At 46.2% G+C, this 24,577-nt stretch overlaps 1 protein-coding gene across 1 annotated transcript in view; it reads right to left on the reverse strand.

The window, feature by feature from the left end:
* GNB1L (G protein subunit beta 1 like) overlaps positions 1–24,577 on the reverse strand; it is an 86,436-nt gene that overhangs the window by 33,391 nt on the left and 28,468 nt on the right. Inside the window, exons 2-3 of the mRNA XM_003419176.4 lie at positions 17,170–17,321; positions 16,406–16,531 (exon numbers count right to left, since the gene is read on the reverse strand). Of these exons, the coding sequence (XP_003419224.1) occupies positions 16,406–16,531; positions 17,170–17,300 (257 nt within the window). The 5' untranslated portion in view covers positions 17,301–17,321. The remainder of the gene's footprint in view (positions 1–16,405; positions 16,532–17,169; positions 17,322–24,577) is intronic.

Below are 24,577 nucleotides of genomic sequence, written 5' to 3' on the forward strand. Positions count from 1 at the left end.
ATTCAGTTTATTCAGGAAACTGCTTTTGGTTTAGCGCAATTGTGCTGACCTCCCCTGTATTGTGTGCTGTCTTTCCCTTCACCTAAAGTAGTTCTTATCTACTAACTAATTAGTGAATATCCCTCTCCCACCCTCCCTCCCTCTTCCCTCTCATAACCACAAAAGAATGTTTTCTTCTCAGTTTCAACTATTTCTCAAGTTCTTATATTACTGGTCTTATACAATATTTGTCCTTTTGCAACTGACTAATTTCACTCAGCATAATGCCTTCCAGGTTCCTCCATGTTATGAAATGTTTCACAGATTCCTCACTGCTCTTTATCAATGTGTAGTATTTCATTGTGTGAATATACCATAATTTATTTATCCATTCATCTGTTGATGGGCACCTTGGTTGCTTCCATGTTTTTGCTATTGTAAACAGTGCTTCAGTAAACATGGGTGTGCATATATCTGTTCGAGTAAAAGCTCTTATTTCTCTAGGATATATTCCAAGGAGTGGGGTTGCTGGATCCTATGATAGTTCTATTTCTAGCTTTTAAAGGAAGCACCAAATTGATTTCCAAAGTGGTTGTACCATTTTACATTCCCACCAGCAGTGTATAAGTGTTCCAATCTCTCCACAGCCTCTCCAACATTTACTATCTTGTGTTTTTTGGATTAATGCCAGCCTTGTTTTTGTTGGAGTGAGATGAAATTTCATTGTAGTTTTGATCTGCATCTCTCTCATGGCTAATGATCGTGAGCATTTCCTCATATATCTGTTAGCTACCTGAATGTCTTCTTTAGTGAGGTGTCTATTCATCTCTTTTGCCCATTTTTTAATTGGGTTATTTGTCTTTTTGCAGTTGAGCTTTTGCAGTATCACGTAGATTTTAGAGATCAGGTGCTGATCAGAAATGTCATAGCTAAAAACTTTTTCCCAGTCTGTAGGTAGTCTTTTCACTCTTTTGGTGAAGTCTTTGGATGAGCATAGGTGTTTGATTTTTAGGAGCTCTTTACCCACTTATGCAGTTTTTCTTTTACATTCTTTATAATGTTTTGTATACTGTTCATGCCATGTATTAGGGTTCCCAACGTTGTCCCTATTTTTTCTTCCATGATCTTTATCGTTTTAGATTTTAAATTTAGGTCTCTGATCCATTTTGAGTTAGTTTTTGTGCATGGAGTGAGGTATGGGTCTTGTTTCACTTTTTGGCATATGGATATCCAGCTATGCCAGCACCATTTAACTGTTTTGGGGACTTTGTCAAATATCAACTGCTCATATGTGGATGGATTTATGTCTGGATTCTCAATTCTGTTCCATTGGTCCATGTATCTGTTGTACCAGTACCAGGCTGTTTTGACTACTGTGGCGGTATACTAGGTTCTAAAACCAGGTAAAGTAAGGCCTCCCACTTTGTTGTTCTTTTTCAGTAATTCCTTATTTATCCGGGGCCTCTTTCCCTTCCATATGAAATTGGTGATTTGTTTCTCCATCTCATTAAAGAATGTCGTTGGGATTTGGATCGGAATTGCATTAAATGTATAGATCGCTTTCGGTAGGATAGACATTTTTATAATGTTAAGTCTTCCTATCCATGAGCAAGGTATATTCTTCCACTTACGTAAGTCTCTCGGTTTCTTGCAGAAGTGTTCTGCAGTTTTCTTTGTATAAGTCTTTTACATCTCTGGTAAGATTTATTCCTAAGTATTTTATCTTCTTGAGAGCTACTGTAAATGGCATTGATTTGGTGCTTTCCTCTTCGATGTTCTTTTTGTTGGTGTAGAGGAGTCCAACTGATTTTTGTATGTTTATCTTGTATCCCAATACTCTGCTGAACTCTTCTATTAGTTTCAGTAGTTTTCTGGAGTATTCCTTAAGGTTTTCTGTGTATAAGATCATGTCATCTGCAAATAGAGATACTTTTACTTCTTCCTTGCCAATCTGGATGCCCTTCATTTCTTTATCTAGCCTAATTGCTCTGGCTAGGACCTCCAGCACAATGTTGAATAAGAGTGGTGATAAAGGGCATCCTTGTCTGCTTCCCGATCTCAGTGAGAATGTTTTCAGGCTCTCTCCATTTAGGGTGATGTTGGCTGTTGGCTTTGTATAAATGCCCATTATTATGTTGAGAAATTTTCCTTCTATTCCTATTTTGCTGAGACTTTTTATTATGAATGAGTGCTGAACTTTGTCAAATGCCTTTTCTCCATCAATTGATAAAATCATGTGACTCTTGTCTTTTGTTTTATTTATGTGGTGGATTATATTAATGGTTTTTCTAATGTTGAACCATCCCCGCATACCTGGTATGAATCCCACTTGTTCATGGTGAATTATTTTTTTGATATGTTGTTGAATTCTATTGCCTAGAATTTTGTTGAGGATTTTTGCATCTACATTAATGAGGGATATAGGTCTATAATTTTCTTTTCTTGTGGTGTCTTTACCTGGTTTTGGTATCAGGGATATGGTGGCTTCACAGAATGAGTTTGGGAGTATTCCATCCTTTTCTATGCTCTGAAATACCTTTAGTAGTAGCAGTGTTAACTCTACTCGGAAAGTTTGGTAGAACTTTGCAGTGAAGCTGTCAGGGCCAGGGCTTTTTTTGTTGTTGTTGGGAGTGTTTTGATTATCTTTTCAATCTCTTCTTTTGTTATGGGTCTATTTAGTTGTTCTCCCTCTGTTTGCGTTAGTTTAGGTAGGTAGTGTGTTTCTAGGAATTCATCCATTTCTTCTAGGTTTTCAAATTTGTTTGAGTATAATTTTTCATAGTAATCTGGTATGATTCTTTTAATTTCAGTTTGGTCTGTTGTGACATCGCCCCTCTCATTTCTTACTTGGGTTATTTGCTTCCTCTCCTGTTTTTCTTTTGTCAGTTTGGCCAGTGGTTTATCAATTTTGTTGAGTTTTTTAAAAAAACAGCTTTTGGTCTTGTTAATTCTTTCAATTGTTTTTCTGTTTTCTATTTCATTTAGTTCAGCTCTAATTTTTATTATTTGTTTTCTTCTGGTGCCTCTGGGTGTCTTTTGTTGCTCTGTTTCTATTTGTTCAAGTTGTAGGGATAATTCTTTGATTTTGGCCCTTTCTTCTCTTTGGATGTGTGCATTTATTTACATAAATTGGCCTCTAAGCACCACTTTTGCTGTGTCCCAAAGGTTCTGATAGGAAGCGTTTTCATTCTCATTGGATTCTCTGAATTTCTTCATTCCATCCTTAATGTCTTCTATAATCCAGTCTTTTTTGAGCAGGGTATTGTTCCGTTTCCAAGTGTTTGATTTCTTTTCCCTGCTTTTCCTGTTATTGATTTCCATTTTTATGGCCTTATGGTCAGAGAAGATGCTTTGTAATATTTCAATGTTTTGAATTCTGCTAAGGCTTGCTTTATGACCTAATATGTGGTCTATTCTAGAGAATGTTCCAGGTACACTAGAAAAGAAAGTATACTTGGTTGCTGTTGGGTGGAGTTTTCTGTATATGTCTACGAGGTCAAGTTGGTTGAATGTGGCATTTAGATCTTCCATGTCTTTATTGAGCTTCTTTCTGGATGTCCTGTCCTTCACTGAAAGTGGCATGTTGAAGTCTCCTACTATTATTGTGGAGCTGTCTATCTCACTTTTCAATGCTGACAGACTTTGTTTTATGTATCTTGCAGCCCTGTGATTGGATGCATAAATATTTAATATGGTTACATCTTCTTGGTGTATTGTCCCTTTAATCATTATATAGTCTCCTTCCTTATTCTTTCTGATGGATTTAACTTTAAAGTCTACTTTGTCAGAAATTAATATTGCCACTCCTGCTCTTTTCTGATTGTTGTTTGCTTGATATATTTTTTTCCATCCTTTGAGTTTTAGTTTGTTTGTGTCTCTAAGTCTAAGGTATGTCTCTTGTAGGCAGCATATAGATGGATCTTGTTTTTTAATCCATTCTGTCACTCTCTGTCTCTTTATTGCTGCATTTAGTCCATTTACATTCAGGGTAATTATGGATAGGTATGAATTTAGTGCTATCATTTTGATGTCTTTTTTTGTGTGTTGACAGCTTCTTTTTCCCACTTGATTTTATGTGCTGAGTAGATTTTCTTTATATATTGCCCTTTCCTGATATTTGTTGTTGTTGATTTTGACCCCTATTTTTCTAAATTTAAAACTAACTTATTTCTTTGTATTGCTGTATCTTCCTCTCCATACGGAAGGTGTATGGTTACATTTCTTAGTCCTTCTTTATTATTTTAATGTTGTCTTCTTTTATATAATAACACTGCCGTTACCCTGTATTGGGTTTTTTTTTTTTTTTTTCTTCCTAATCTTGCTTTGTTTTTTTGGATTTCCCTGTCTGGATTGACTTCTGGTTGGTCTGCCCAGTGTTCTAGTTTCGGGTTGACACCTGATATTATTGATTTTCTAACTCAAGAACTCCCTTTAGTATTTCTTGTAGTTTTGGTTTGGTTTTTATGAATTCCCTCAACTTGTGTTTATCTGGAAAGGTCTTAATTTCACCTTCATATTTAAGAGACAGTTTTGATGGATATACGATTCTTGGCTGGCAATTTTTTTCCTTCAATTTTTTAAATATGTCAACCCATTGCCTTCTTGCCTGCATGGTTTCTGCCAAGTAGTCTGAGCTTATTCTTAGTGGCTCTCCTTTGTAGGTGACTTTTCTTTTATTCCTCGCTGCTCTTATAATTGTCTCCTTATCTTTGGTTTTGGCAAGCTTGATTATAATATGTCTTGGTGACTTTCTTTTAAGATCTACCTTATGTGGAGTTCGATGAGCATCTTGGATAGGTATCTTCTCATCTTTCACAATATCAGGGAAGTTTCCTGCCAACAAATCCTCAACAATTTTCTCTGTGTTTTCTGTTATCCCTCCCTGTTCTGGTACGCCAATCACTCGTAGGTTATTTCTCTTGATAGAGTCCCACATGATTCTTAAGGTTTCTTCATTTTTTAAAATTCTTTTATCTGATTTCTCTTCAGATGTATTAGTGCCAAATGATTTATCTTCGAGTTCAGAAATTCTAGCTTCTACTTGCTCAATTCTGCTCCTCTGACTTTCTATTGAGTTATCTAATTCTGTAATTTTATTGTTAATCTTCTGAATTTCTGATTGCTGTCTGTCTATGAATTTTTCCAGCTTATTAAACTTTTCATTATGTTCCTGAATAATCTTTCTAATTTCTTCAGTTGCTTCATCTGTGTGTTCCTTGGCTTGTTCCGCGTATTGCCTCATTTCCTTCCTGATGTCTTGAAGGGTTCTGTATATTAAACTTTTGTATTCTGCCTCTGGTAATTCCAGGAATGCATTTTCATCTAGTAGATCCCTAGATTCTTTATTCTGAGAGCCTGTTGAGGTGATCATGGCCTGTTTCTTTATGTGACTTGATATTGACTGTTGTTTCCGAGCCATCTATAAGTTATTGTATTAGTTTATGCTTGCTTAGTGTGTCATAGCTGCTCGCTTTGTTTTGTTTTGATATACCCCTATGGGTTGCTTGAGTGAGCTAGCTTGATTATTTTTGCCTTTGGAGCTCTGGTGTCCGTCCTGTCCCCAGCTGGCTAGAGCTGTTATCAGGTATATCAGTCTAGGAGTCCATTCAGTTTTCTTGTATGAATTCAGCTCAGGTTTCCAGGCAGCTGATCATCAAGTGTGTGGTATAGCCTCTGTGCTACAGTCTTAGAGGGGCAGGGGTGATTGGCGTATATACCCGTATCTGATTGCAGCAGGGGGTCATGCTCTGAACAAGGCAGGGGGCTGAGAACCGACCCCAAAGTGTCTCTGAGGAAAACGCGTCTCTGTTCCCTAGAGCGTGCTGGTGGGTGGGTTCTGCAGAGGGGCCATGGGCACCCAGAGTTTTTGTCGTAAGGACTGGGAGTTACCAGTTATCTTTGGATCCCTGTTGTGGGTGGCTGGGTGACCTGAGTGGAGCTACCAGTCCTTAGGTCCCTGTTGTGGGTAAGTGAGGACCTTGCTTAATAGGCAAAGTAATGTCAAATGTCAAACACCCACCTCTCCACCGCACGGCTGAAATGGTTGGAGTTTGCCAACCTATTTCTCGCGAAATAGGCCCACACAGGTCCATGCAGATGGGAAAGGTGTTCAAGGTCCACAGACGGTTTATGCCTGGACAGGACCCGCTTCTGTCCTGAGCTCCCCCGGTTAATGGAGCTAGCAAATTATCTTTTCCCCCCAGGTGCAAATTTTTTCCTTCTCCAAGGCCGGGAGGATGGCTCTAGGTGCTCACCAGGGTCTATCTCAGACCCAGGGATTCAGCCACTGAAGCCGGCTTGTGGGTAGGGGGACGTGGTAAAATATATGCAAGTACTTAGCTTTTCCTGAGAGCACGCTGTTCTCCTCAGGTTCCAGAGGTGTGAGTGGGCTGTGTGGCTGGCTGCTTCTCCCTGAGGAAACTGCGGCCAAACGCTAGTACCAGCCTGTCGCCGCCACCACTGCTCCGGGAATGGTGCCTGAGGGCTCCCCACGATTCAGGTCCAGTAACTCCTCTCCACTTCTGAACGGCCTCTTCCTCCCCCTGCCCCTCAGCTCGTTGTCTAAGCTTGCCTTTGATGCTCAGGGCTCCCAGCTTGTCACAAATATACTCGTTTCACTTGTTTTTTCAGGTCTTTGTTGTAACGAGGGCTCGATGGAAGCGTCTGTCTATTCCGCCATCTTGGCTCCGCCCCTGCACAGTTCATTTTTAAGTCCATCTCTTTTTTTTTTCTTCTTGCATTTTACTGTAAGTGGCAAGGAGAAACCACATGGCCCCTTTAAGATCTAGTTTAGAAATCTCCTCAGTCAAATATCCAAGTTCATCACTTATAAGTTCTACCTTCCACCAAACATTTGAACATAATTCAGACAGGCTCTTTGCCACTCCATAAAAAGCATCGCCCTTTCTCCACCGTCCAATCACATGCTCATCATATCCTTTTAAATCCTCACCAGAAGCATATTTAACATCCACATTTCCTAGCAACATTCGTTGCTGATACCATGTGTAATCTCTAAGATGACAGAGACCTTCTCTCCATACTTCCAGAATTGCCTTTGATGTCCATAATTCTACCAACAGTCTCTTCAAGGCAATCTAGGCTTTTACTATTAGACACCTTAAAACTCTTCCAGCATCTACCCATTACCCAATTCCAAAACCACTTCCACATTTTAAGTATCTGTCCTCTCCTGGTACCAAATTCTGTCTCAGTTATCTAGTGCTGCTATAATAGAATACCACAAGTGGGTGGCTTTAAGAAACAGAAACTTATTTTCTTACAGTCTAGGAGGCTAGAAGTCCAAACTCAGGCTGCCAGCTCTAGGGGAAGGCTTTCCCCTTCTATTGGCTTTGGAGGAAGGTCCTATCTCTCCTGAGCTTCAGCTCCTGGGCAATCTTCCTGTGGCTTGGCATCTCTCTTCCCCCATCTCTACTTGCTTAATCTGCTCTTTTTATATCTTGTAAGAGATTGACTCAAAAGACACCCTACACTAATTCTGTCTCATTAGCATAACAAAGATAACTCATTCCCAAATGGGCTTATAACCACAGGCATATAGGTTAAGACTTACAACACATATTTTGGGGGAACACAATTCAACCCATAATACCTGGGAACAACTTTTAAAACTCGAACAGAAACTATCCCATGGAGTCATCTTTCAACAATATTTTAGCTCAGTAAAGTATATCTGCCTTGAGTAATGTGCCCTTTTAAAGAATTAAATACATGAGATCAAAATGACAAAAGTTAAGTCTAAAGCACAGATGAGAACCTTACAAGGCAGAGAGGCTAAGTTAATGGTGGTGAAACAATATAGGCAGAGAAAGATTGGCAACACAGTACAAAGTATGCAACCACAATCAATGAAGTGTACACGTAAAGACTGTTGATTGAGTGTATGTTTTGTTGTACATATTTTCACCAAAAAACAAAACAAACAAAAATAACAAAAATTACCCCAGCCTAATCCTAAGAAAGGGTGGTACAAATAGTTAATGCACTTGGCTGCTAACCAAAAAGTTGGCAGTTTGAGTCCACCCAGATGCACCTCAGAAGAAAGGCCTAGAGATCTACTTCTGAAAAATCAGCCATTGAAAACCCTAGGGAGTATAGTTCTACTCTGTTCTCCATGATTTGGCATCAACTCGATGGCAACTGTTTTTTAACCTTGAGAAAACATAAGACCAACCCAAACTGAGGGATATTCTCAACCAGTGCTCTTCGAAAGTGTCAGTTCATGAAAAATGAGGAAAAGAATGAGAAACTGACATGCCAGAGGAGATTCAGGAGACATGACGACTAAGTAGCCTTGGAGCAGAAAAAAGGCGTAAGTGGAAAACCTGGTGAGATTCAAATAAAGCCTGTGGTTGCATTAATAGTTTTGACAAAGGTACCATTTCATGTGAAATGCCCATGCCTTGGAAAACAGCATTGTGGAGATGTCCATTCTCCCCAGGCTGATCTGGAACAACTCAATCCCAATTAAAATCACAAATCAATTTCTGGAGAGCCTGCCCAGCTGATATCAAAATACACATGGAAATTCAGAGGACTAAGAATCGCCACTCTGGAAGAACAAGTTTGGAAGCTGGAAGACTTGCTCTACTAGACTGAGACTTATGATAAAACTGTGGCACTTAAGGTGATATGAAGATGTTCCTGGCCTAAGGGCAGGCCCAGAGCCTACAGAAGAGAACAGGGAGCTGAGAAACATATGGCCACACAGAGGAACACCAACTCACAGCCAGTAACTAGAAGTTATTGTTTTTAAAATAGTTTTTTACTCTGAATTTGTCTCAAGCTCACAGAACAGTTATAAGAACAATACAAAGACCTCCCAGGATTCCCCAATTGTTAGCATCTCACCACAGTGCCCCCTACAGACACATAATGGGTCCCTCTTACCGACTTGATGCCTCATCACCCCCAGATAATCCAGTGTGCACCTCCTTACATAAGGATGCGCTCCTCCTCACCACCACGCACCCTCTGAAGGAGGACTTGACTCTGGGCTGACCCACCCGATACCCCACAGCCCACTGACGTTTTGCCAACTGTCCCAGCAGTGTTTCCTGGTCCATCTGCTCTAAGTCCCCATCTGGGATACACACTGCATTTGGTTGTCATGCTCACTAGCCTCTTTCAATCTGCTCTCATGCCTTTCCCTGTCCCTGGCCATCTTAGACAAGACTCGGGCCACACACTCCTGGCAGGCACCACAGACGCGACACTAGGCTGTCCTCAGTGTGACACATTGGAGGCATGATGTTGACATGCCCTGCTACTGGTAATAACACCCCTGATCACCTGATCAAGATGGTGCCTGCCAGGTTTCTCCCCTGCAAAGCCACCAGTTCCCCCTCGTTTGACTAGTACCTTGTGGGGAGATATTCTGATACCCTGGTCTTCGTCACATGATCCTCAAGCCTCAACATCCACTGATGCCCCCATCTGTATCTCCTACATCTGATGGCTGCTATATGATGGTCCTCCACACCCACCATCCTTTCTATACTTATTAACTGTCATTTTACTGAGAGAATGAGCCCTCCCTTCTCTGTCCCTCTATTCCCTCACTTTCTGTCAGTTTAGACTCATGTATTTCTGTATTATTTAATGGGTTGTAATCCACAATTCTCATTATTTTTATTCTCAAATCATCCCAGACTGGCCAGTGGGAGGCACTTAAAGCTGACTCAGAGTCCATCTGACACATACCTGTCATCCATTTTAGCACAGCAAGATATTCCAGGCCTAAAATAAGCCATTTCTCCAAGGAATCCTGGTTCTTTCCACTGGATAAAGGCATTTAGAAACCAATATCTGAGTGCTGGTGTGCTCACTGCTACAAAGTGTTGCTGCTGTCTTCTCAGCAGACAGAGTTAGGAAATATGCGTGCGCTCATACACACATGCATGTAAACATACATATATGTAGCTATTTCTGCATCTATCTTCATGTATATACTTTTAAAATACCATAAGTTCCCACTGATAACCTCCCATTCCAGTGTAACCACTTAGGGTTCTTCTTCCCCCTTTCCATGTCTGAACTCCCTTCCCTGGCAGGGAAAAATCTAGCTCCCATTATCCTCAAGATACTTATTTATACGCTCAATCAGTGAACTTGTTTGCTTAATGTAACCAATCTCCCAACTTCTCTGGCCACTTCTGCGACGTCTCCCCCCATACCCTGCTTTCCTGGCCACCGGGGACATGGCTGCCAATGTCTCTGCCCCTCCCCTTCACTGCCCTGGGCAATAAGCGGACGTGTAAGATGGGAAGGGAGGGGAAACATTTTATCAAAATGGTACTGGGACAGTCGGGTGTCCGTATTGAAAAAAAGAACCTTCACTCCATGCCAACAGTCAATTCCAGGTGAACTGTGGACTAACAGTACAGCTCCTAGAAGAAAAGAGAGAGGTCATATGACCTTGGAATTGTAACTCCTTAACAAGACACAAAAAGCACTAAAGGAAAAGACTGACAAATTTGACTCCATTAAAATGAACAAATTTTGTTCACCATTAAGGGAGTGAAAAAATGTAAGTCACCATATTAGAGAAATAACTTGTGATATTAAAATATTGATCATATCTAGAATATATAAAGAACTCCTATAAAATTAATAAGAAAAAGACAGTTGATCCAACAGAAAAACGGGCAAGAGACTTAGGAGGCATTTAAGCAAGTTTATCCAAATGGCCAATAAACACACAGAAGAAGACTCCGCCTTACTGAGGAATCAGAAAAGTGCAAAATTAGCCATAGTTAGATGTTCCTGTGCCTCTGCACAGGCCACCAAGGCCCCGCTGACAATGGAGAAGGGAATGTGCCCACTGCCACCAGCAGTAGTGCAGACTGGCACCACCACGTGACAATGGCCTGGCGTGTTCTGAGCAATTGACCGTTCATATACCCTGAGCCCAGGCATCCCATCTCTGGGTTTAGGGTGTGAATTGGCAGAAACGTATGTCCCAGGCACCAAGAGACACGAACAAGAATCTTAGTGGCTTCATTCATAATAGCATCAAAGGAGACAACCCAAATTTCCACAGACAGTGGGATAGAGAATAAACCTGGGTACGCAAATCCAGCAGAAGAACATGGGAAAAAAAATGACCAATGTTATCCACACAACATGGGAGGATCTCAGAGAAAATGCCAAGGGAAAGAAATCAGACACAAAGGAATACTGTCGGTATGGTCCCATTTTTTTTTTTAATGATATTTTATTATATTTTCGGTGAAGGTATACACAGCAGTTTAAGTTCCCATTCAACAATTTCTACACAAATTTTTCAGTGACTTTGGTTACATTTTTCATGGTGCATGAACATTTTCATTATTTCTGTTCCGGTTGTTCTGTTTCCATGAATCTAGTTTCCTTGTCCCCTTATCTTCTTATCTTTGTTCTAAAGTAACTTTTGACCGTTTAGTCTCATATAAATGATTTTTTAAAGGGACACAGTACTCACAGGTCATATTCTTTATTTTGTGAGCCAATCTGTTATTTAGCTAAAAGGTTTTCAAGAATATCTCAGGATAATAGTCTCAGGGAGTCCTCCAATCTTAACCAGTCCAGTGAGTCTGGATTTTTTAAGAATTTGAGGTTCTGTTCCACCTTTGTATCCCATTCTATCAGGATCCACCTATTGTGGCCCTGATCAGAAGAGTTGGTAATGGTAGCTGCACACCATCTAATTCTTCCGGTCTCAGGATAGAGGAGGCCATGGTTCGTGTAGACTCTTAGTCCTGTAGAGGCTGTATCTGTTTCAAGTCTTTGGTTTCCTTCGTTCTCTTTTGTTCTGGATGAGTAGAGACCAATAGCTGTTCACAAGCTTATAAGACCCCAGACACTACTCACCAAACTAGGAGGTATCACACAAACTTTATGAATTATATTATGCCAACTGACCCACGAGACTATGGTCCTAATCCTTCAAATCCAGAAAACCAATCCCATGAGGTGTTTTGTTATGTCTAAGAAGTATCTGTAACTGTGCCCCCATGTGTTTTATTATATATATGAACATATATGCATACATACACACACGTGCATATACATATGCATATATCTATATATACATGCACATATACCCACATATACATACCTATATACATATAAGCCTACATATATAGACATATACCCCCACACATATTTTTTGGTTGTTGTTGCAAAATTATATATGCCATTAGCAATTACCAACAGGTCCTTTTTTCTTGTGTACATCTTAGTGACATCATTTACCTTGGTCCAGCTGTGCAAACTTCACCCTCATTCAGTCTTACCTTTCCCATCATCAAAAATAACAAGTGTCTGCTATTTAGATAGTGAATCCCCTTTTCCCCTACCCCATCCTTGGTAACCAGTAATGAACATTCACCTCTGTATATTTACTTGTTCATGTCACTTCATAAAAGTGAGAACATACAATATTTGTTTCTTATGATCCACTTATTTTGCTCAACATAATATCCTCCAGGCTCATCAGTGTTCCAAGATATTTCGGGAACTCATTTTTCTTTATCACTGAGTAGCATTCCATTGTATGTATGTACCACATTTTACTTATCTATTCATCCATTGACGGGAACTTAAGTTGTTTCCATCTTTTTGCTATTGTGAATAGTGCTGCAATGAACATAAGTTTGTGTATGGTCTCATTTTTTTTAAGCTTAAAAAAAAAAAGTAAAACCAGTCTATACATTTTAGAGTCACACATTCAGACAATGAAGCAAGAGAGAGGGTGAGGGGTGCCTTCTGAGGGGCAGTGCTGGAACTGGCATGGGAGGGGTTTCTGGGGGCTGGCAGTGTTCCATCTTGTGACCGTGCAGCTGGTTACTCAGGTGTCCACTTAGTGATAATATGACAATCTGCATATTTGTTTTGCACACTTTTCCTTAAGTGTGTGATATTTCAGAATAGAAAAGGTTAAAAACTGCCCCCAAGCAGCTGTCGCCGTGACAGGTATGTTCTCAGGTGTGTGGTCCAGGTGAGGGATGTCTGCAACACAGGCCCTGGCCTTTACCCAGGACTCTGTGCACAGCCTGGCCAAGGCTGAGGCACCCAGTAGAGATGAAAGCGCACCTCCCCGGGAAGGGCCACTCTGGAGAGTCGTGCATTCCAAACACACCTGAGCGCACAGGGCCAAGTGCAATTCAAACACACCTGGGCAATCCAAGCACCTGCAGGCAGTCCCCAGGGCACAGCCCTCTAGACAGCCTAGGTCCAGCCCTGCTAGAGATGCTGGGGGCCCCACCCGTGCTGCAGCACTGCTCAGGCTGGAAGGGGGCCATTCCCAAGCATCCAGTCAGACTGCCCTCTGAAAGTCCTCCTGCACCTGTACCTGGCCAGGCTCTTCAGAGCACGGAGTCCCAGGGCCTGGTGTTGGGTGCCTGACACTTGCTGCCGGGGGGTGCCCAGAAGGTGAGCAGGCACAGCTTCCCTGAGGGCCTACACCTCACTGAAAAATTCAGTGGCAATATTTGCAAATGGCAACTCCCAACGTGAGTGGCTTAGAGGGGCATTTGGAAACACCATCTATTCTGACCATCAGGGAAGGACCCAGCCACATGGAGGGGCCCTCTACACCAGCTGGGCCAAGAAGAAGCCAGGCCCAGTCAGTGCTCTCGAAGCACATAGGCTCCAGGGCCACCACTTTCCCAGGCAGCTCTGGGCCCCTTGGTCACTCACCAATTCCCCTTCTCAGGCTGCTAGAGGGTTTAGTGGTGGGTACTGCATGAGTGGCACAAAGGTATCTCTGAAGGTCTGGACTCCGTGGTACCCAGATGCTCAAGGGCTCAAGTCCAGAGCTGGGAGGAAAAGGGTCCTGCCCTTCTGGAGTTCTGGGTCTAGCAGTGGAGGCAGCGGTACACAAATGCCCCAAGTACGGAGGACAGCAAATCCAACAGGACCAACTACAGCCCCTGCGGCAGCAGAGGGTGCTCAGAAGAGCAGGCAGGCTGGGTTTGGCAGATTCCGAGGCCAGCGGCAGTGATGCCCACGTAAGGGCAGTGGTCACTGTCATCAAAGAGAACGGCCTTGCCCAGCGGCCGGGGGCGGGCACTGGAGGTCTTGGGGCCCGGCTCCCAGCACATCCTCCTGGTCTGTGGCTTGTCCCATCTCTCCACCTCCCTACAAGAAAGCAGAGAACCCCCACCACCACCACTCCTTTTATCCACTGGCCCCTTGTCCTTCCTGCTGCTTCCTGGCCTGCCTCCTACCTGGCATCCTTTCTGGCCACTCCCCATGGCTGCAGCAGGAGATCCACTGGGGGCTCCCACAGGCTGCCCAGCTGCCCAGCATACACAGCCATTCATGGCACTGCACAGGCCGTGCCCTCCACGGCCTGGCCATACGTGGTTTTCTCCACTGGGAGTGCCAGCCCCCCACCTCCCCTGCCAACCCGTGTTTCCCCTGCAGCCGGCCAGCCTGACTGCCGCAGACCTGGTGTCTCTGTGGTGCTCCCAATGCCCTATGAGGCAGCCCTGCACCGGGCATGTGGATCAGACCCCGGACCTCCTGTGATCTCTAGGGTTCACTCTGCTGCCACCCTGGCAACCAGTCTTTGCCTCCCAGGGAGAAGGCCATCTTGCAGACGAGCTGCTGTAAGGCCCTGGGGAGGCCTTGGGCTGAACTGCAGAGCCCTCACTGTTACCCTGGCCAGCTGGGCCAACACAGAAGGTTCTGCCAAGGCCATAGCCTGGCCTAGGCAGCAAGCAGGGCCACCCTTCAACTGCTCACCAAGCCTCTTAGTAAGTGTTTTAGGTAAGTGACCAAAAAGCATAACTGGCTACTAGAGGGCTGGTGACCAGCACCAGCCCTGCTCCAGGACGTGCTGTTTTAGAACAGCCCCAAGTGCCCAATGCGTCCCTGTGTTCTGGCTGTAGCTTGGCCTTTGGGCTGCCCTGCAGGAGGGGCCAGAGCCAGCACCTTGCACTCAAAGACCCATCCTTGGGCTTGCTCCTGGCACCAACGCTCAAATGGGGACCGGCCTCCTCTGTGGTCCCTTCCCTCCAGGGAGGCAGCTGAGACATGGCAAATGTCTAAGTGATTTTTAGGGGACAAAAAACAAACACACAGAGATGGGCCCAGCTGCCTTGGAGGAAGGCTATTGGGTGGGAGGTGGCGGGACAGGCAGGCTGCAGAATCCCCGGGAGAAGGCTGTGGGGCTAGGCTTGATCACAAAGGTTACTGCAGGAAAACTGAGGAAGCAAAACCAGTGTGTGAGGACACCGCAGGCCCAAGGAGTCATGGCGCCCCTTGAGGTAGGTCTCCCGTGCTCACTGGTGTGGAGGTCAGCGGTGCATTCTGCTGAGTACCGCCTTCACAAGCCACATGTGCCCCACGACTCAACAGCTGTGCTGGCCGAGCAGAGTTCAGGCACTACCCGTAGGAACAACCAGGTGAGGTGATGTTAGGACCTGGCAGAGGAGGACTCGGCCAGGGCCCCAGCTTTGAGAGCCACTGGCTCCTGGGAGCTCAGTTTCCTGAGGTCCCTGCGCCCCTACAGCTGCGATACTGCCCTACTCACCCCCCAAAGTTCGAGGAAAAGGTGAGTGAACGGGCCCCTCTTTGGGTCCACAGGCCGCTGGTGGGCAGCAGGCCCTCTCCCTGCCATATCCCCAGCCTTCTGGTCTCCAAGCCTGTGCTTTGCCCTATTCTTTTCCCCTTGGCAATGGCACCATTACCCCTGCCCAGGCTCCCAACCAGAAACCCGGGTACCCACTGTAAAGTCCCACCCCCTCCCATCTTTCGCCTCGGCTTGCAGCCACTGCCTTCGGTGTCATCAGCCCCATCACTCCAGGCCTCTACGCCTCTGCCATAGCAACCTAAGGGTGGCATTCCTGGCCTACCTTCCAGCATACCTGACCTCCTGGGGGGGGGGGGGCGGGGGTAGACAAAACATATACACCTGGGGGGATGGAGATGAGGCTCTGAGCAGTGCAGTAACCAAGCCAAGATCAGCGGGAAGAGGTGTGATGATGGCGGAGGCCGGGCAGAGGTTGAAGCCCACCCTGTTTAACCAGCAAGGAGGCGTGGAGGAGAAGAAGGCAGGCAGGCTGGGCTGAGCCAGGCCGGTGCTCCCCCAGCCTCCATAACAGCCCCTCCAGAACAAAGTGTAGGAAAAGGTCAGTCCTGGAACCCAGAAGCCTGCTGGAAAGGGGATCGTGGAGGGACACTTCGGTGCTATGCTCCCTCCCATGCTAAGTCCAAGCTGACTGGGCCCTCCTTGACCTCTGTTCTGTTCACATTTATCCCTACCGGGGATGCCAGCCCACCTGGCAGCTGTGGGTACCCTCTGAGGCTGAAGGACCTCCATCTGAGATTCTGGCACCCACTGGGGCCCACAGCTTGGTTCCTTCGGGACCCCATGTACAGCCAGACAGGTGGCCACCGTACTGCCGCCAAGACCCACCTGAGAAGCTGGTGCCCGTGGGGCAGCGTCTGTAGCCAGGTCACACACTGGCCCCTGTGGCCATCAAGGGTGGTGAGCGCCCTCCGTGTCTGCAGGCTCCAGATATGCACGAGGCCGCTCAGAGACCTGTCTTGGACACAAAGAGGTACAGGGTCAGGTTGAGCGCTAGAGGCTGGCAGCCCCATTACACAAGCTTGGAGGGGCCATCTGGGCAACCCAGCTGGGGCTCAGGCTGGTAGTTTTTAGTTTAAAGAGCTGACAGCTCTAGATACGAACTTAGGGTAAAAAGAGGAAAACATTCTTCTTCCAGAGAGATGCTAGAGGGGCCCTCGGGGGTCTCTGGTCCCCAGCTTGTGAGCAAAAGGGCCTTCAGGGTACCCCAGGCAGAAGTGGAGCCAAGCTGTGCTTCTTGGAGGGCGAGCGATTGCTGAGCTATTCAGAAATATGAACTGGGTGAGCCCAGGCCAGGCCTAGGAAGGGGGTGAGCAGGTTTGGCCTGAGAGCCAGCCCCCATGCCCACATTCCCTGAGTGACGTTGCACTTGATGCAGCATATATAAGAGAGAGGGCTTGTTTCCCGGCCCACCTCGGGGCATGAGGCCCAAAGGAGACAGAGGGGAAGTGGAGTCTGGGTGTGCTGAAACCCCTCTGCCATACCAGAGGGCTCTGTGCCCTCAAGAGCTGGGCTCACCGTGAGCCCTGTGGCCACTTAACATCCCCTGGGCCAGCCCCCTGGCAGTCGGGCTCCAGAAAGCAGCTACTCACCCTGAGAGGAGAAGTGGATGCCCCTGACCCTGGGCTCCTCTGCAGAAGTGCAGTGAGTGGACGGCCGACTGGGTGCCTCGAAGTACAAACTGGGGGTCTGGCAGTGGTGGGGGCAGGATGGGAGCTGCCATGTTGCTTGAGGGTGCAGTCACCTGGAGACAGAGGCAGGGCGTGTGAGCAGCCCCTCCTGTCCTCCAGGAAGGTAGCCTCAGCCACAGAATGGTCCTCTGCCCCTCTCGGGTTAAGGGAAGACCACTCTTTGCTCCCCCCAAAGCAGAGGGGACTGGTTCCTTGCATGGGCAGCAGGTACTGGCTGAGAACATGGAGCCCATCCTTTCCTAGTGCCAGCCTCTTCAGCAGCTGCTCCTGTCAAGATCTGGGAGTCCTCCCCAGGCATTGCCCTCCCTCACTAATCCTCTACTCTGCCTATTGGCCTCTGCACCCTATCAGCACCACCACAGCCACACCTCCCCATCCCTGGACAAGCACAGCGGCCACTCTCACCCTCGCCCTTCCTCCCTGCATAGAGCTCTCCACTGGCCTTTGTGGCTTTCAGGGCACCCACTGGCCACAGCCCTTGTTCAATGGCTTCCACTGGCCATACCAGCATCTTCCTGCTCTGGCCCCAGGCCTGGCTGAGTCCTACCCTCTGCCCAGGCTTCACTCCAGCTTCTCTCCCTTGGGGAAGTGGTCCCCGAGCAGTCCTCCCAGAAAGCTCAGTCTCCCCTCTGAGCACCCGCTCCTCTTCTTCCCTGCAGTGAAGTAATGATGCACCATGACCCACTGCCTACCTCTGCCCTGCTGCGAGTTTGGGAGCAGCGGCCATGATGGTCTGCTTCCTCGCGGATGCCCGGCTCAACAAATGTTGAACAAACTAACAAATAGATGCACAAGAGGCACAGGGAGTCCCAGGGTAGCCAAGGACCAAGCAAGACCCTCGCTGCAAGTTGCAGTAACTGTCAGTCATAGCCCTGTGGACCCCAGGCCTGGACCTTTATAATTTCTAATTTCCACAACCACCCTGCAAGAAGGTAGCACTCTCTTCACATTTGGGGAAACTGAGGCATGGAAGCGTCCAGTGAGCAAGCTCAAGGCCCCTCGGCTGGTGGTAGCTCAGGCCTGAAGTGCTCCAGGGCCTGCACATTGCCTCCAAGAGGCAGAGCAGTCAGTGCAGCAACGTGTGGGCAAGGGCCCCAACCACTGAGGACAGAAGCTGCACACTGCCTCAGGAGCCCTGGCCAGTGGGAAGGCAGCGCCTGAAGGCCAGAGGCCACCCTGAGTGAGTGTCCCAACCCCCTCCCCCACAGCCACCTTGAGCACCACTCCTCCTACCCCTGCCAAGAGATCTTCCAGACTGCTGGGAGGAGGTGAAGCCTTCATCTCTCACCCTGGTGGGAGCCCAGGTGCAAAGGGGCACCAAACACCCAGCTCTCTAGGCTCTGCCTTTGGGGACCAAGAGCGCCGAGTGGGTCCTGGCTCTGATAGTGGGGACAGAGGCCTGGTGGCAAATGCCCATCCTGGGGTTGCTTAGGCCCTGAGGTGCTTGGGAGGCCTAGCCAGTGGCTTGCAGACCCCAGCCCAGCCAGGAGCCCAGCCTGATCCTCTCAGGCACAACTTGGGCCACAGATCCTCTAAAGGCCGTGCCAGGAGGAGTGTCACCAAAGACTTGTGCCACGGCAGGAGGTCTCCATACCACTGTCCGTGGGCTTCACACAGGCCAGGTTTCAGCTCCACACCCCACTAAGCATGAGGGCTCCGGCCACCGCCAGCACTTCTGATACGCTTTGTGGGGGCAGGCTGTGGCCCCGTATTTTTCTTTTTGGAGACGACAGTGGGGTTCAGCCTAACAGCCTCTCACACTTTTGGCTAAAAGCCATCTGACCCTTCCCAAGCATAAGGGCAGCCTCCTGTGGGGGCAGGGGACCCATGGCCCCTGCTCTTGCATGCGATATATAAGCTGCCTGAAGCTGTGGCTGGGCCAGGTCGCCAATGGTGGAGTAGCAACAGCAGGCAGGCTGGCTATGGAGAAGTTCAGAGGGAGCCGCTGCTGGGCCTTTAGAAGCCAACATCTCCTGTGCCGCGCCCGTGACGTAAGAGCAGACCAGTCTTCGAGGGGCATAGGGCTGCAGAGCCGCACTCCTGGAGAAATCCCCAGATGCAGACCCAACACTGCAACCCCGCAAAAAATCACCCCTGGGGGAGGCACCTGACAGGCCACCTCTACACAGGCTCCCATGTGCAGTCCAGATACACGCACGTGTCACATTCATGCACACACACACATATGCACACACAGGCACAATCATACACGCACATACTCAGGTACACACATACACACTCACACATGGATGTGCATGCATACAGAACTCACATGTACACGCACTCACAGGCACACAAATACGTTCACATGCACATACATACATATAACATTCACATGCACACATTCATGTGTACACACACGCGTACATATGCACATTCACATGCACACCCACATATATTCACATGCACACACATACTACACACATTCACCTGCACACACGCACACACTCACATGCAGGAACACACACTTGCATACACACATTCACAGGCACACAGACATGAGCAAGCACGACACACAGGCACACACACGCAGCCAGCATAGGGGCCTCGGGCAAATGCCAGGTAAGCCTAGCCCACACTTGCCACCTGCCTGCGGCCTGGTGGGAGTTTCCAGAGCCTCACCAGCAGAAGGCTCATTCTGAGGTGACGCAATCAAGTTCTTCTCTATTGTTTTCCCAGAACTGCAGGGAACAAACCCGTCACGTTGTTACGTTGTTACAACAACCTAAATGCTCAGGCCAAAATGATGCATCAGCAATTAAGGGCTCCATCGTTTCAAGCAATTAAAATAAATGCTTTATTTGAAAACTAATTAATTCTAGCTACATATTTTTCCCATGACAATATTCTATGATGACTTGATTTATGACATCTAATTATTCTTTATTAATCTAATTGAGAATAATCACATTATCCTATCTCCTCTGGCCCTGGGCCCACCCTGCATGGAGAGGCTGCGGCCCTCTTGTGCAATAGCTGATCTGCGATATCAGTTACACCACCGGCTGCCTTATTTCTCTGTTCTATCACTTGTCTTTTCCTCCCAGAGGGCAAAGGAACATGAAACTTAATCCACAGAGCACAACTTCACATTCTGCCAGCTCTCAGAAATGTCAAAATGAGACACATTCTTCTAAAAATTAAAAAAGAAACGCCATCTGACACAATTGGCACAAATCTGACAGGCTTTCCAACTGATAACAATCCCTGTAAGCCCCCTGGCCTCAGCCCACACAGGGACGACGACAGCACCCCCCTGTGATGTACCACAGCAGCAGCAGCCCAGGGGCCTCAGGGTTATCCCCAGGGGACTGGGCACCCAAGCCCTCCTCTGGCGCAGGGACCTCTGAGCCCTGAGCTGAGTAGCTGAGGCCAGACTGCATCCCTGGTACTCAATCTCCCACCAAGGTGCACACACCTTAGGCCAGTGCAATAGCCCCAGAGACCCAAGGATGTCCCTCACAGGGAGGCAGGAACGGGCATGCAAACGGCCAGCCCGTTGGCAGAGGCCTGCCCACGGCCCACTGGGGCTGCGTCAGCACCAACGGAATCTATGAGATTTGAGAGGCACATCGGACAGGGCTGCGGGGAGAGTCTGGTCGTACAGGTCCCTAAGGAAGATGTCCTCAAACAGCTGCCCTTCTGGGCCCACTCCCCGCAGCCTGCCAGCAACCAGCTTCTGGTCCAAGTGGCCACTGCCTAGGCCTCAGATCCAGCCCTGGGTACCCATCTGCCCTCAGGCTTCCACTCCCTGCACTCAGCTACTGAGATCTTTCCTTATCCTCCAACAGGGCCACATGTCCACTGAAGAGACTTGAAAATTGGCAAAGAGCACCAAGAGGAAGTCAAGGCAGTGAGGCCACTACCCAGGGATGCCCTGGGCGCTGGCTGCTCAGAAGCACAAGGGCAGGAATGGGGCTGCCCAGTAGCCAGCTTGTCTGCCCCAGCCCAGGCAGGGCACTGCCCTTGCTTGTCCAAGCCCACCAGCTTCTGCCTCAGTGTGTGCATGTGGGACGCTGAGCCTGCACAGCTCAAGGACTGGCCTCGCAGGCTTCTGGGAACACCTCATACAGCAAGCCCCCCCAACATGTGTGCCAGGCAAGGGCACAGAACCAGCCCCCACAGCCCCACAAGGCGCCTGGGCATCCCACAACCACACAGACTAGGTAGGCATTACTTTGTCGCTGGATGAATAGCCTGATAGGCTATCCCACTAAAAACAACTAAAAATGCTGACAGAAAAGTAAAACAAAATCTTGTCCAATGTACTCCTAAGTTGGCAAAAAAAAAAAAAAAAAGTCCGGACTCTTCAGAAGCCAAACACTAAGAATTAAATATAAAGCCTAGTGAGGTCTTGGGCCTACAGCTGCTTCTTGCCCTAAGGGCATCTGCCGTACTCTGGGACCTGGGCTATGGTTCTGATGGTCTCTGGGGCAATAAAAGACAAAGCTTAGGGCCCTCCCAAGACAAATAATTTAATAGGAATATCTCCATAAAGACAGGACCCCAGAGCTCAGTGTTAGACTGCGCCAGAACTAAACCTGAATCCACAGGTGCCAGAAAAATGCCAGCCTTCAGGCAACTTGTCACCTCTACTTCACACCACCTTTGGAGGTCCCCAAAACTTCAGTCTGTGAATGTCTGCATAGAAGCAACCTACCTTCAATCCAGGCCTCAAAGAATTCACAGAAAAAGCACTGAGGAATGCGGGCTTATAGCAAAAAAAAAAAAAAAAATCACAAAAATAAACAAGGAAGCATGGCACCACGAGCAAAAGTCATCAGAAACAACAGAGAGCAAAATTAGACCCACAGAGCAAAGGACTCAGCATATAATAAAAAAACACTTCACCATTAGGGCTTCTATAATAAAAAAGGATATTTAATATTTTTAAAGAAATAAAAAAGGGACTGAAACTACAAGTAGAGAACAAGAGGCTATAAAAAATCACACAGATTTGAAAAAGGATCCAAACTGGGTGAAAGGTTGTTGGGGAACAGAATATTTGCATTGTGCCAAGGTATTATTCTACGGATTATTTACTGATCACAAAGGGAAAATGTACCTTTACAAAGGAGACATCTGGCTGTCACCACCTTATCGAACTGACTGAAGCTGGCACTGCCAACAGTAAAAACAACCTGGTGTCACTTATCTCCTGCTATGATGCAATTAGAAGACAGCACCATCCTTGTACATTCATGCCAAAAATGTTCAACTTGACTCCAACCATGAGGAAACAATCAGGCACATTCAGATTATGGGAAAGAGTGCAAGACAACTAGCTCAGACTCTTCCACGAAAGACAACAAAAGGAAAACGCAAGGCAATACTTGTAAATTAAGAGACTAAAGAGACATAATAGCCAATGCAATGTGTGCACGGTAATTAGATCCTGGATCAAAAAGGGGGAGGGGCTATAAGGGATACTCTGGGGACAAATAGGGAAATCTGAATATGAAGTGTAAATGATATGGAATTATCATTAATTTTCTGGGGAAAGATAATTGTATTTTTTTTTTTTAATTTTAAATTTTTTTAATTTAATTTTTTTTTAATTTGTAAAATTAAATTTTTTTAGATTTAGGTGAACGTTTACATAGCAAATTAGTTTCTCATTAAATAGTTAATACACAAATTATTTTGTGACATTGCCTGCCAACCCCGTGAAGTGTCAACACTCTCTCCTTCTCCACCCCAGATTCCCTGTTTCCATTCGTAGTTTTTCTGCCCCTTCCTGCCTTCTCGTCTTTGCTTTTGGGCTGGTATGTCCATTAGTCTTGTATACATGACTGAACAATGAAGCAGGTCTCTCATGTGTGTTATTATTGGCCCTAAACACCTGTCTAATCTTTGGCTGAAGGGTGAACCTCAGGGGTGACTTCAGCACTGAGTTAAAAGGGTGTCCGGGGGCCGTACTCTTGGGGTTTCTCCAGTCTCTGTCAGACCAGCAAACCTGGTTTTTTTGTGTGTTAATTTGAATTTTGTTCTACATTTTTCTCCAGCTCTGTCCGGGACCCTCTATTGTTGTGATCCCTGCCACAGCAGTCGGTGGTGGTAAGTGGGCACCATCTCATTGTACAGGACTCAGTCTGGTGGAGGTTGTGGTAGTTGTGGCCCATTAGTCCTACCTCACCAGGGCAAAGTCATAAAAGCTTCACGGACATATCCAAACTCTGAGAGAACAAGCTACTGGGCTGATAGCTGGGGACCATGGTCTTGGGGAACATCTAGCTCAACTGGCATAACAGTCTATAAAGAAAATGTTCTACATCTGACTGTGGTGAGTAGTAACTGGGGTCTTGAAACCCTGCGAGTGGCCATCTAAGATACATCTACTGATCCCATCCTGGCTAGAACAAAGAAGAATGAAAACCAAAGACACAAGGGAAAGATAATGGTATTTTTTTGTAAAGGAAAGTCCTTATTTCTACATAAAGTATTAGTGGTAAAATGTCATGATGTCTGCAATCTACTTTCAAATGTTTCAGAAAAAAAATTTATCTTGATAGCTATCTATCTACAGTTTGAATATACAGGCAGAGAGGAAAAGCAAATGTGGCAAAATGCTAAGAAATGGGTGAACACAGGTGAAAAGAATACAGGTATTCATTACACTACATTTGCAACTTTTCTATAGGTTTAAAAATATAAAAACACACTAGGAGAGTGGGAGGAAGACAAGTCACACACTGGACTCATATCATGAATATATAAAGAATGCATAAATCAATACAATAAAAAAGCAAATGCCAAAAACAAAAATGAGCAACAGGCTTAAACAGACATTTCACAAGAAACATAAATGTCCAGGCAGCCAATGTCACAAAACAATATGTGTATTAATCGTTTAATGAGAAACTAATTTGCTCTGTAAACCTTCACCTAAAGTACAATAAAAAAAGAAAAGAAACACAAATGTCCTACAAACATATGAAAAGATAGTTATCCTAATTAATAATCTTGGGAATTCCTGTTAAAACCACAGTGTGACATAACTACACTATTACCAGATTAGCAAAAAATTAAATAGTCTGTCAGATACTGACAAAGATGTGGGACAACAGGAATCCCTCTATCATGCTAGAGATGGAATGTGAATTGGAACAACCATTTTGGAAAACAGTTTGGTATTATCTTGCAGACATTATGACCTAGCAACCCTACTCTTAAAAAACACCCTAAAGTAACCCTCACACATGTGCACAGAGAGACTTGTATGAGAATGGTCATAGCAATATTGTACTTAATAACAATAACTGGGAACAACCCAAATGGTCAGTCATAAGGGAGTCTAAAGCGATGCTAC

This window comes from Loxodonta africana, chromosome 19 (genome assembly GCF_030014295.1).
Source record: "Loxodonta africana isolate mLoxAfr1 chromosome 19, mLoxAfr1.hap2, whole genome shotgun sequence".
NCBI lineage: Eukaryota > Metazoa > Chordata > Mammalia > Proboscidea > Elephantidae > Loxodonta > Loxodonta africana.